The 13,120-nt window shown below is 35.3% G+C and overlaps 1 protein-coding gene across 1 annotated transcript in view; it reads right to left on the bottom strand.

Annotated features, from left to right (window-relative positions):
• The window catches only part of SNX29 (sorting nexin 29), a 673,154-nt gene that overhangs the window by 279,189 nt on the left and 380,845 nt on the right, over positions 1–13,120 (bottom strand). Inside the window, exon 16 of the mRNA XM_043964582.1 lies at positions 3,088–3,204. Within this exon, the coding sequence (XP_043820517.1) occupies positions 3,088–3,204 (117 nt within the window). The remainder of the gene's footprint in view (positions 1–3,087; positions 3,205–13,120) is intronic.

The following is a 13,120-nucleotide window of genomic DNA, read 5'->3' as shown; positions in this document are numbered from 1 at the left end:
AGGTAAAGTGTTCTGACTAAACATAGGTTAAAAAAAGTGGGAGAAGAGTATTTTCACCACTTCTAATTTCCATAGATTTAAGTATTCTGACAACCATAATAAGAAAGAAAAAAAGACATCAGGGGAAATAATTTAGGAAATTGAAAGGTAAAATATCATTATTAGTAAGCGGCGTGGTTGTTTAACAAGAAAATGTACTGATCTCAACAAAAATGTAATTGAGATATGCTAGACTATATGAAATAAAACTAATAATTTCCTTGAATTTCAGTATCTTGGAAATGATAAAATACTCCAGTATGTTTGCCATGAAAACCTCAAATGGGGTCATAGAGAATTATACACAAATGAAACTACTGAACAACATCAATATTACACCAATGAAACCAGAAAAGTCGTTGTTTTTTTTTTTTTAAATCAACTCTAATAACAGGAAGGCAAAAAATGTCTGTGGAATTACGTTACAGACATACACATGATTTCAGTAAAGATGACTATAAAAGTACATTGACAGAAATAAATAATAGAAGATGTAAATAATTCCAATGATGTATATTTATGGCTGAAAAATTCTAAATTGAACTCTGAAATGATGATGTAGCTTAATTGGCCCCAAGAAGAGATAAGACAATAGACTTCCCTTTCTTCCCCTTTTAAAGATTTTAGGAGTTATGGATATGGGACAGAGCATATGTTTTCAGACTTGGTTGATGTTAGCTCGTTGCATTAAATTTTTCCCTTCTTTTTTTTCAATTATTTTTTATATTTGATCGTTCAATAGGAGAGAACAGGAAGATATGTAAAAACTAAAGATATTGATATGAGTCTTTTAAAGAAAATCTGGGGCAGCTAGGTGGTGCAGTGGATAAAGCACTGGCCCTGGAGGCTTCAGGAGGACCTGAGTTCAAATCCAGCCTCAGACACTTGACACTTACTAGCTGTGTGACTCTGGGCAAATCACTTAACCCTCACTGCCCCCACAAAAAAATAAAGGAAAGAAAGAAAGAAAGAAAGAAAGAAAGAAAGAAAGAAAGAAAGAAAGAAAGAAAGAAAGAAAGAAAGAAAGAAAGAAAGAAAGAAAGAAAGAAAGAAAGAAAGAAAGAAAGAAAATCCAGGGTTGATGGATGAGTCAAAGCACTATAATAAACATGACAGCCCCTAAATTAATTTAGAAATTTAAGATAATACCAAGCAAAAATTATGATTTCCTTTATAGAACTAAATAATATTGCATCAAAATTTATATAGAAAAAATAAATAGGCAAGACTATCAAGGATTAATATGAGAGGAGGGGGGAAAGCTGACAAAGGTAAATATTACCTTTCTTTCTTTCTTTCTTTCTCTTAAAGTGAGGCAATTGGGGTCAAGTGACTTGCCCAGGGTCACACAGCTAGTAAGTGTTAAGTATCTGAGGTCAAATTTGAACTCAGGTCCTCCTGACTCCAGGGCTGGTGCTCTATCCACTGCGCCACCTAGCTCCCCCTAAATATTACCTTTCTTGACACTGAAAGATTAAATAAAATTAAATTTAAAAAATAGTCAAAGCTATCTGGTATTGGGCAAAAATTAAAAACAAAACAAAATAGTACACTTGACAAAATTCCAAAAATAGAAACAAAATGCTGGATATAAAGATTGGTTCTCAAAAAATCAGCAGAAATAAACACTGAACAAATAATTCATTATTTAATAAAAGATTGCCAGAAATGGACAGAAAGCTGGATAGATATATACCCCAAAAATGAATTTAGATCTCTCAGCTCAAGCCACATACCATAGACAATTATAGTTAGGTCATAGAAGTGACAAAAAACCTACAAAAAGTTATAAAAATGAAGTTTATAGATCTTAATTGTAAAATGATAACAAATATTTATATTTTAATCACATTGGAAAAACCAGAGCTGAGGCACAAAAGATTTTATTATAAAAATTATAAAGTTCGACATGACAAAACTATATATTTAATATTAAAAATCAGGGAAAGTTTGGGGTAAATACAATTAATAAAAAAATAAAGAATTTATCAAAGAAGATATCGCTTAAAATAATATTTCAATTGCACCCTAAGAAAAACACATACGAATCAGCAAAAATAACTAAAAGTCAATTATGGCCAGGTTGTAGAAAAATGGATAACTTTTTGGTAAAATTATAAATTAATAATCTTTTAAAATCATATCTGGAAATACATGAGTCAGAAAATAAATATTTTGTGAATCAATAATTCCATAGTGAGAAAAACAAGCTAATAAGCACACTATCAAAAAAACATATTTAGATAATAGCATTATTTGGAAATATAAAGAATGATCACTAAATGACTAAGTAGACTTTGATCTATCAAATAATTGGGGTAATATAACAATTTAAAATAAAAATAGGGGATAATGTGAAATGAAGAAAGCATAAGCAGACAATAACTGTAAAAATAATAATATATACACAAGGGTAGAAGAGAATGGATAACTAGCTGTATGACCCTGGGCAAGTCTCTTAACCCCAACTGCCTCCCCCCCCCCCCAAAAGGAGAATGGATAAAAAAGAGAAAGTCACAGGGAGCAGTTACTAAGCTGTTATAGACATTTTCTCTGTTTAAGTTAATCTTTAAAATGTAAACAAACATTGGAAATAAAGTTAAATTAATTTAAATTAATAAATGCTTCTGACTTGCTTTTATTGTTAAAATAAGTAAATAATAAATTCTCTAAATTCATCAAGAAAATTTCATTAGTGTAAGAAAACTCCTGTTAGAAAAACTCCTTCACCAATGTAGATCAGTAATTCATCAAAGTCAGGTGACTTGCACACAGTCACACAGCTTGTAGGTATTAAAGACAAGACTTAAATCCATTTCTTTCTGACTCCAAGACCAGTTTTCTATTCACTACTTCATGCTACCTATCAATCACAGAAAATAACAGATACAAAAAAGATAAATAAGTGATTACTATATGCTTCCTCCCTAATGCAATCAAAAGGACTGAAAGGGCAGTGAAAATGGGGAGTCACAGGCTTTGCACTTACTGAATGTATTAAAGTATTCTAACTAGAAATCTTGGGAGTTTCACATATAAAGTACTTACCGGTCCTCGAAGATCAATTAGTTCCTGTCTCATCTGGGATACAAGAGCTTCCTTAGCAATCAGAGCTCGGTGTAGTCGCTCATTGAACTCTATAAGTTCTCCATGCATTTCTGCCACCTGAAAAATATACAACCCAAATCAATCAATCAGCAAGTATTTATTAAGTATTTCTACATTATAGGCATCACACTAGGCACTGGGGATACAACTTGAATGAAAGAAACAATGCCTGTTGACAAGGAAGAAGACTCAAGAAGTCAAAAGCCCAGATCAAATGATCACCTTAGTTTTAGGACTATTGGATCACAGATTTTTTTTTTTTTTTTAGTGAGGCAATTGGGGTTAAGTGACTTGCCCAGGGTCACACAGCTAGTAAGTGTTAAGTGTCTGAGGCCGGATTTGAACTCAGGTACTCCTGAATCCAGGGCCGGTGCTCTATCCACTGCGCCACCTAGCTGCCCCGGATCACAGATTTAAAGGTAGAAATGTTAGCAGTCATTTAATACAATCCACTCATTTTACACCAAAGGAAATTGAGGCCAAATGAGGTAAAGTGACTTAAGATCATACAGGAAATAATGAGTAAAGCCAGAATTCAGACCCAGGTCCTCTGATTCCAAATTGAATATTCTTTCTCTTGCAAAATTTAACCAGAGAGTTTAATTTCCACAAAATTTGAGTTAATTTAGAGGGGAAAAAAACCATGGTTGCCTAATTGATATATTCAAACCTGCCTTTTAGGTACATATTACAATCTTAGATAGTTATAGGGCAATAGTCCAGAAAAGTCTCTGGTCTTCTAGGCCTAACCTCTCTGTTAATGTTATCTCATGGTCCCGTCCCTCCCACATGGTACACTTTCCACTCTTGATATTTCTATGCCTCTTAACTTTCATGCTAGAAACCTCCAGTCTCCTAGTCAATGGAGTGATAGCCCTCCTCTCTTTCTAAAATCCTTAGGTCTCTTCTAAATTCCTGAGCTATTCTGGAACCAAGAGTCCTATCCCCTGCACCTAGAGAAGTGGCAAAAACTTGGTATAACAATATGCCAGATCTTACAGGGCCATAGTGACCTCTCTCTTCCTGCTCTGGTGACATCCTTGCTTGTATCCCTCCCTGTTTTGCCCAATAACTCTGTGAAAGTGTCCACTACTACCTACTACCTCCAACTGGGCACCAGGTATTATACTCCTGTTCCCATCTCCCCCCCCCCCCCCTCCATGCTCCCAGTCTTGGGTGTTTCAAATTAAACTACACAGCCTTTGCTTGAACACATGAGGGAAAGATTTATAGCTTTTCACTAAATGGGATGGTCCCATAGTACTATAAAGCACACTTTAAGTCCCCGAGTAGTAACCACTATACCACTATGAAAAAAAGAAAAGAAAGAAATGGCCTTCAGCAACAACAGATGAAGGCAGACCTTGAAAAAAGGTCAAGGGAGTAGACAAAAATCTCCCATGGTAGGGAAAGATAACACTTTCATTTTGAATATGGGGGAAAATAGCCTTTTAATGCATATCTTTCTAAATGATCACTGAAACTGATTCCAAGTCAGGAGCCTATAACAAAAAGTGCATGCTCCTATTTGAAACAATGACCTCGTTATTTTTCAATAAAAAGTTAAGTAGCACTATATTTTAAACTTTAAGTGTTGGATAAATGAGCTAAATGGTATCTCAGACCAGTTATGGGAAAGAAAAAAATAAAAGATAATGGGTCTTTTTTCCTGCAGAACACAAGTTTAAGGATAGATCAGATTTTGGCTTTGCCTGATAAAGAACCAAGTTCAATGTCTATATTATTTCCTCTCCTAATTACTGGTCCTGTATCCCACACAGGCCAGTATACAAGCTGTCAGTATTTCTTTTCTTTCTTTCTTTCTTTTTTTTTTTTTGGTGGGGCAATGGGGGTTAAGTGACTTACCCAGGGTCACACAGCTAGCAAGTGTCAAGTATCTGAGGCCCAATTTGAACTCAGGTCCTCCTGAATCTAAGGCTGGTGCCTTATCCACTGTGCCACCTAGCTGCCACAAGCTGTTAGTATTTCTAAGTTTATTACTAGTATGGGTCTCAGTCATGTTAATGGCATCCCTTCCTTCCCGCTCAAAGTAGCTGCTTTATGTTGTTGTAAGTATATGGTAGGGCTTTATTTCCAAACACTTAAAATAAAACCCACCAAGGAAACACAGCAGACTCAGGAAAGGTAAGAAAGGCAAAACATAAACAAGAAAAATCTGTCATCACAAGCCTGGAAGATATAGGGAAGTGCTTGGTTGATGAGAGTGATAACTTCTAGTCCCATCCTGCTCAGTGTTTGGGTTAAGCCCCTCTCCCCACCCCCAAACCTCCAGCCCAGGCTTACTGCAATAAGGCTGATTTTCACTTCTTTTATGCTGGCAACTGTGGAAACTACCACTGCTTGACTAGGAGCAGAGCACCACATGTCAGGCTGCAAGATCTCCACTCTGGCTTAGAGGCCCCAACACTGGACCTCTCATGTTCAGAATACAGTTCAGGATGAGAGACTCAGGAACCAGACTCCTTATATTCAAGACCTTGAGCAGAAGTGGGGTCTCCTATGCCAAGGCAGACTAAGCACATGGTCCCTCGGGCAAGAAATCTTTTGGCTGTACATCATTCACCATTATCTTTAGATGAGGCAAAGGAAATGGTACAAGTGAATGTACCATTCAGGTCCATGGGGAACTGACAAACATTTTTATCTGTTTTCCACTGTTTCCATTGCTAGCTCTTGATGCTTGAAACAAAACAAATTTTAAAAATTGCTACAATCCTATTCAATAAATCATCTTTAAGAGTAAGAGCCCCAAGTGGCTTTATTTCCCCATTCGATGGCTAAGAAACTTCCACCTCCTCTTTATCCCTATCATTCAAAGTCTCTTACTCTGATCACTCATCACTATCCTCTGGGACCAGGTGCACCTGCTTCCCTCATGCCCTTGACACAGAGCCAGGAGGAAGAATGGGCAAATGATTTGTTCCCCAATACGCTTCTAGGCCCTCCCTCAGCCTCCACCACCCAGCAACCTCTATTCGTTTGCTCTTTGCTCCAGGTTCTGATGAAGAACTGGTGACTCTTTTCCTTGTCAAGTTTTAAGCTTTCCTTGATCTCATCCCTTTCAGTATTCTCTAGTAACTTGCTCCTTGGATCACTCTCCCCTTTCTTCGCCTTCATTCCTTTTCACTTGGCCACTTGATCTCTACCTCTGAACAAGATCTGACCATCCTTTGTAAAAAATCACTTTGTTCTTCCACTCCCTCAAGCAATCATCCATGTCTTTGATCCCTTTCACACTCAAATTCTATAAAAAAAACTAAGGACCTTGACTCTTAACTCTTCACCTTCCATATACTTTCAAATCCTTTAAAATAAGACCCTAATTCCACAACTCCCTTAAAACTGTTCTCTACAAAATTTCCAAAAAATTCTCAATTCTTAATTTCTAAATTTAATGGCTTCTTTTTGGTCCCCATTTTAGTTGAATTATACAGTTTTTGATTAAGTTAACCAAACTCCTCTTTATGTCCCTCTGTTCTGGCTTTGGAGACCCAGTTCTCTCCTGGTTTTCCTACCTGTATGACCACTCATATTCAGTCTCATTTATGGGATAAGCATCTATGTCCTTTAACATTTCATAGCTACTGGTTCAGCATTTGAGTGCATATCTGTTGTACAAAAATTTTTTTATTATCTCAACATAAAAAATGCACAGTATGTTCCTTGTTGGAAAAGAGCACTCAAGGCTGCATATTACAATATTGCTTTTGTAATCAGTAACCAATAAAGATGGTGTGATATTGTTAGTCAACTGTATGACTAAAGATGCAGTTTCCTTAAGAAAATTACTTCTGAAATCTAGTACTACTTCACAACATTAAGCTAGAAAAAAAATGAAAAAACATGAGATAATTCATTGTTGGGCTGTGGGAATAAAGACATACTAATTCTCTGCTATTGGAACCATGAATTGGTTCAACTGAACTGGGGACCAATTTGGAATTATGCAAGAAAAGTCACTAATTTTTTTTTTCATATGCCCAAGAGATCCCACTCTCCAAGGAGGTTATGAACAGTAAGAAAAATAATCTACATATACAAGAATTTTCATGGTAATATTATTATAACAAAGAGTTGGAAACAAAAAAATGTGCCCAATGATTGGGGAATGAATGAACAAGTGTATTTAATATAATAAGATATGAGTAGATCACAGTGGATGAAAAATATGAATGGAGGACCCATGTGAAATAATGAAGGATGAAAAAATGCATCCAAAAGAACTTTATACACAATAACTAAAATAAACCCTACAATAAATAATTATCTATAAATAAAAAAAAACTCTGATCAAATAAAATGGTCATTATTAGTTCTATCCTTTCAAAGTTGAAGACCACTACCTTCATTCCAGTTAACAATGAATAAACAAACTGCAAGGAATGTAACTTTGTATTCAAGTTTGCTTGGGTGTTTGTTGAGAACTTTGTTATATTGCAACGTGATAAGTAAAAAAAAAAATTAAATCATCTCTGAAAGCCTGCCTATTATATGCAGATCACTCAAATTATTTTAAAGAAATGAGAAAATACACATGCATGTCATTATTTGCTACTGTAAAATATCTGCTTTGTATATTAATGCCACTATCTATGATCTTTTCCAATTATTTGGTGTCTTCTCTTCTTTGCCCTATCCTGAAAATTAATCCCTATATTCTGAAAATAATGGTGCAGGGATTTCTTCTGCTTATACTTGCTTGACTATAGTCACTTTTCCAAGTTTCACTTTTTTTAGGGCTATTTCAATTTTCTCACATAGCACATGTGGTACTGAGATGCCAGATTTCAAATTTAATGACTCCAGTTATCTTCAATGATAAGAAACATCACTATGGAAAATCCTATGAATTTCATTTTGCTCCAAATAAGTTGCTGATCTGCATCAATGAAGGGACTTCCCACTCTGGGAATTCTTCATACTAATGAAATCATAGGCCCAAATAAAAAGAGACCCCCCCCAAAAAAAAACACCCTATAATGGTAGTACTTTCTTCCAAGTGCTATTCTGAGGATCGAATGAGATAATGAAATTAAAGTACTACTTAAACATTACCAATTATTATGTAAATCTGTTAATCACATAAAAATAGTGATAAACAAAAGTAATGTCATACCTTAAACCAATTCTCATTTTCCAGAATAAGCAGCTTATTGGAATAGATCAGGATCACCAGGGTCCATGTTAGCTCCAAACACAAGATTGTTTCTAGATGTTCTTCTGATTTGATGTTAATTTTTATCTTTGTGCTGATTAAGTAATGATCTAACTAAACACAGGTAACTGATTAAAAAATGATTCCAGTATCTGTAACCCAAAGGTTTCACATCTGCTAAGATATAATCAATTTTAATTTTCATGGAATTGTTAGTTTCTCATCATTTCCAAAATGTTGCATCTCTCTTCTTAAAGTATTTATGGTATACAGTTCATTTATTCATATTAACAGGAGCCTTCTGAGTAAGCTACAAGTTTTTTCCATATTATATTTCTTAATTTTCCCCTCTGCCTAGCCTGGCATTGAAGTCATCAAGCATCAAAGTATATGTTGAGTTCGGAATGAATGACATGGCCTCATCAGAGATTCTCTTCTTCTTCATTTCTTTTAACAGACGTTAATGTACAAAGTGCGATTATTTCCATGGTGGTCTATTGATTTACATTCATTGTGTGCACTGTCAGACCAAGTGATCAATGTCCCATGAAATGATGTTTCTTACTGCTTTGGAACGCAGGAGAAAATTTATTTTATCAACCTCTGTAGTTACCTCTCCAAGGAGAACCTGTGAGCCAATCCTCTATTTGGCCTCAATTTGCTTATGTTTTTTCATTTCATTTATAATAAAAATGCCAATACTGGTGTGGTTCGATATCAATATAACAGCAGGTTATATTTTAATCTAATAAATATTTTAATGTATTCATATACTTTTTCAATGTTTGTGCTGTCATCTTCATGCCCGATTGGCCGTTCTTGCTGAATTCAATCTGGAAGCTTCCCAAGGGAAGAACCTAGGACCATTTAAACTTAACTCATATGGTTCTTTGTATAGGCTCTATGTGTGATATCATTAATAAATGATTTTTGACTGGGTAATGTAGACAATGAAAGTAGTAGTTACATAACCTGCCTTCTAACGTAATGTCATATCTCCTATCTAAGTCAAGTTCCTTAAGGACAGGACCTTTATCCTATTTCTCTGCATCCATTCAAAGTAAATTTTATATTTTATATGTAATTAATAAATAATAATGATGGCTAGAGGAGATGATTTACCATGGCAGGAAATTTAAAATAGGAGGCTCAGGAAAAGCAACAAATTTAAGATTATGTTTTAAACTCTAATCCTAGTTCTTCTATTAATTTATGGGACTTCATATAATCAGCAATGACCCTATTTCCATAGTCCTTCCGTTTTTCAAAGAAGGCTTCAACTGTGACATAAAACTTATAAAGCATGTACCAAGAAACACGTAATTAGAAAATGAAAAATGGGGCAGCTACGTGGCGCAGTGGATAGAGCACCGGCCCTGAAGTCAGGAGTACCTGAGTTCAAATCCGGCCTCAGACACTTAACACTTACTAGCTGTGTGACCGTGGGCAAGTCACTTAACCCCAATTGCCTCACTAAAATAAAAAAAGAAAAAAGAAAAAGAAAATGAAAACTAATTCACTGTAATTTAATCACTCTTTTCTTATACAGATATGAAATTAATATACCCCATTTTCATATTTCTTTTCTACTTAAAAAGCTTTTGGCCTCTAACAAACACAATATCTCTAATAGCACTTCGGTGAACATTTCCAAACTGAAATCACATCAGCCCTTCATGAGCCTTATACTCAAGGCTGTAAACCAATTTACCACATAGTAGGCAGAAAGTATACAACTGCCAATATTGCTGCTAAATACCTGCTAATATGCACCACAAAATGGGATCTTTAAATAAATTCCACTGCCATTTCCAAAGCTGATATTTTGCAATGGGAGGAATTGTGTTAAGACCATTTTCCATAAATGCATTAAACATAGAAACATCCCAGCCTCTGTGTTTTTACTATGCTGCCAAAATTCAGCTTCTCTCTCGAAGCTATAAAACTGTCTATACCATATCAGACAATGCTTTCATTTCACAGAGAAAAAGCTGATCAAATCTATAATAATAATTTCCAGTAGCCAAAGCAATTGCCATATTTACCTTCATGGAGCACTGTAGCTAAACTGACCATTAAATCTATTTTAATAGGATATATTTCCATATGCATACCATATCCATATAGAGCATCACATTCCTTTGTGTTATAGATTCCTATAATATTAGGAATCCTTAAATAATATTTTACATCTTCAGGATAAAAGGAAATAAAAATATAAGACTCAAAAATAGCTTTTAGCCATGAAACTGCAAATATAAATTATTGCCATCATGATTCTTTTTTTTTTTTAGATCTACACAAGAGCAGGGCATTAGAATCCCTTTATCTTTGAGATTCCTCACAAATTTAGCCTGCCCTACATTCCTTACCTACCACACAGGCAGATCATGACGATGGTGAATAGTGGGAAAGTACTTGTAGAAAATATTCTATGTATTTTTTTTTAATTGTGAGTTGATCATTAAGTTTTCTATACAGCTATAATGATTCTCCTTTTCTACTGTTGGAATAATTTCTGGTTCTGTTTTCAGGAGTATGGCTTATAGGTAAGAACAGGAAACTCTGAGTCGGGATACTATTGTTCTAACCCTGAATATGCCACTAAGTAACTGTGGGACCTAGGGCAAGTCAATTTATTTCTGTGGACCTCAGTTTCCTCATCTGCAAAATACTAAGTTTAGGTGAACTATAAAATGCATACATGTCTCCTACTTCTAAAATTACATAGGAATAACAATATCCCTCCTTGGTTAAGTCAAATACACACATATACACATACATAAGTGTGTGCACATGTATATCTTTCCCTCTCTGCTGGTAAAAATGCAAATGCAAAATAATGGAAAACATTTCTTCTTGGCTTCACACAATAGTGGTATGATGTCTCTCAAGTGTTGCTTCTTAACTGTTTTAGAAACTTTTCCATATTCTAAATTTTCTAGATTCTAGATTCAATATTCTAAAAGCAGACCGACAAACAAATGAGATAATACTTCAAAACTGGTCACCACCCCTGTCATCTCAAACACAGGATATCCCTTTTCATAGTAGATCACAACTTATCGATAATTTCTTAAACTATGTAAATCTCATGCAAGATCTCCCACAGACCTACATGAAATCTCTACAGTGTGCTGAAAGCTTTCCTCTATGTCTAATTCTATTTCCTCAGTTCCGTGTTTGCTGGACAGCAATGAAGTCCTTGTTCACTTCTGTGAAGACCAGAACAGCTGCCCTATTGGAGGACTCTCTAATCCTTTAACATCTTACAAAGTCACTTAGTTATGACTTGGTGCAACTCTGCCTCACTTCACCTTTTGATATCACTAGTCCTCTTCAAAAAGGAAGAACAAACAACAATGGATATGGGTTATTTTTCAAGTATGGTGACTTGAAGTCATTGAAGTGTTAAATATTTATGTTCTATGCTTCCCTGTCCCAATTCTCCTCAGAGAAAAAAAGAAAGGCAAATTAAGAGTTGAGTAGTTCAGCCTTCTCATAATTGCTAGCCATTATCTCATCAAGGTTGAATAAGGAGAGCCAGGAGGATAAAGTAGAAGGAGAGCTGGCCTGGGAGGTAGGAAGATCTGGTTCTAGATTTCTCTTCAGGCATGTACCAGCCATGTGACTCTGGAACAGTGGTGTGATCTCTAAGTGGCCCCAGGCAATTCTCTAAAACTCCAAAACTAATTCTGTAAAACTACCTCTTTAATCTTCCTAAGAGCTAAAAAATTATTTTTTGTTCTTAGCATCTATCACCAATCTCTGCTCATTCTAGGTCTTAGCACTTGATACCATTCTTACACAATGGAGCTAAAATTATATCAACCCATAGTCATCTGCCTATTCTTTTATTTTCTATGTTTTGGGGCGGGGGGGGGGGGTGGCGGGCAATTTTAAGTGACTTGCCCAGGGTCACACAGCTTGTATATGTCAAGTGTCTGAGGTCAAATTTGAACTCAGGTCCTCCTGAATTCAGGGCTGGTGCTTTATCCACTGTGCCACCTAGCTGCTACAATAATATATACAGCTACAATGATCTCCTTTTCTACTGCTGGAATAATTTCTGGTTCTCTCTTCAGATATTTATCCTTGAGAGGTTCCCATACCCTCTCAGGCAGACTTTAACTGAAGAACAGTATATCATTCTACTTTATGTGAATCCTCTAAATTCTGCTCTCCCAATACCTAGGCTATGTGTCAGCCTATATACTCTGCTTTCCTTTCCTTCTCTCTCACAAGTTTTAAGATGGACAAGTTATTTGCACTAAAGTCATAATTATCTGCGTGTATGAATGTATTTATGTGTTTCTGATTAATATTAATTAATGTATTATGAATGTGTATGTATGTATGTACATATGTATATACACATACACACACACATACATATATTTCTATATATCAGCAGCTAGTTCCTTATTGGTCAGAATCATATCCACAATAGAAAATCTTGTCACTTCTACAACTTTTGAAGGAAAAAATTATCATTAAAATAAGTAGAGTTCCAAAAAATGAAATTATCATTTCATTTCACTCCTGAGAATTTTGTGATGTCTTCTTCCTTGTCAACTCATTTAATTCCACCTTTTGATGAGGTAATCACTAGATGATAACACTGCTTCTGTTTCTCCCTTTACTGATCCCCACCTAGGTGCTCCATTATTCTTCCTTCCAGAGTTTATTTTCTGGATACACAATGATACTACATTACCCCTTCTCGGAGGTCATTCTAGGAACATAAGCATTTACTAGGGGCCTCTATCCAAAACAACAACAACAAAATAATAATAA

The sequence above is a fragment of the Dromiciops gliroides genome, chromosome 1, assembly GCF_019393635.1.
Source record: "Dromiciops gliroides isolate mDroGli1 chromosome 1, mDroGli1.pri, whole genome shotgun sequence".
In the NCBI taxonomy this organism is placed as follows: Eukaryota; Metazoa; Chordata; class Mammalia; order Microbiotheria; family Microbiotheriidae; genus Dromiciops; species Dromiciops gliroides.
This window is presented reverse-complemented; position numbering and strand designations above follow the sequence as displayed.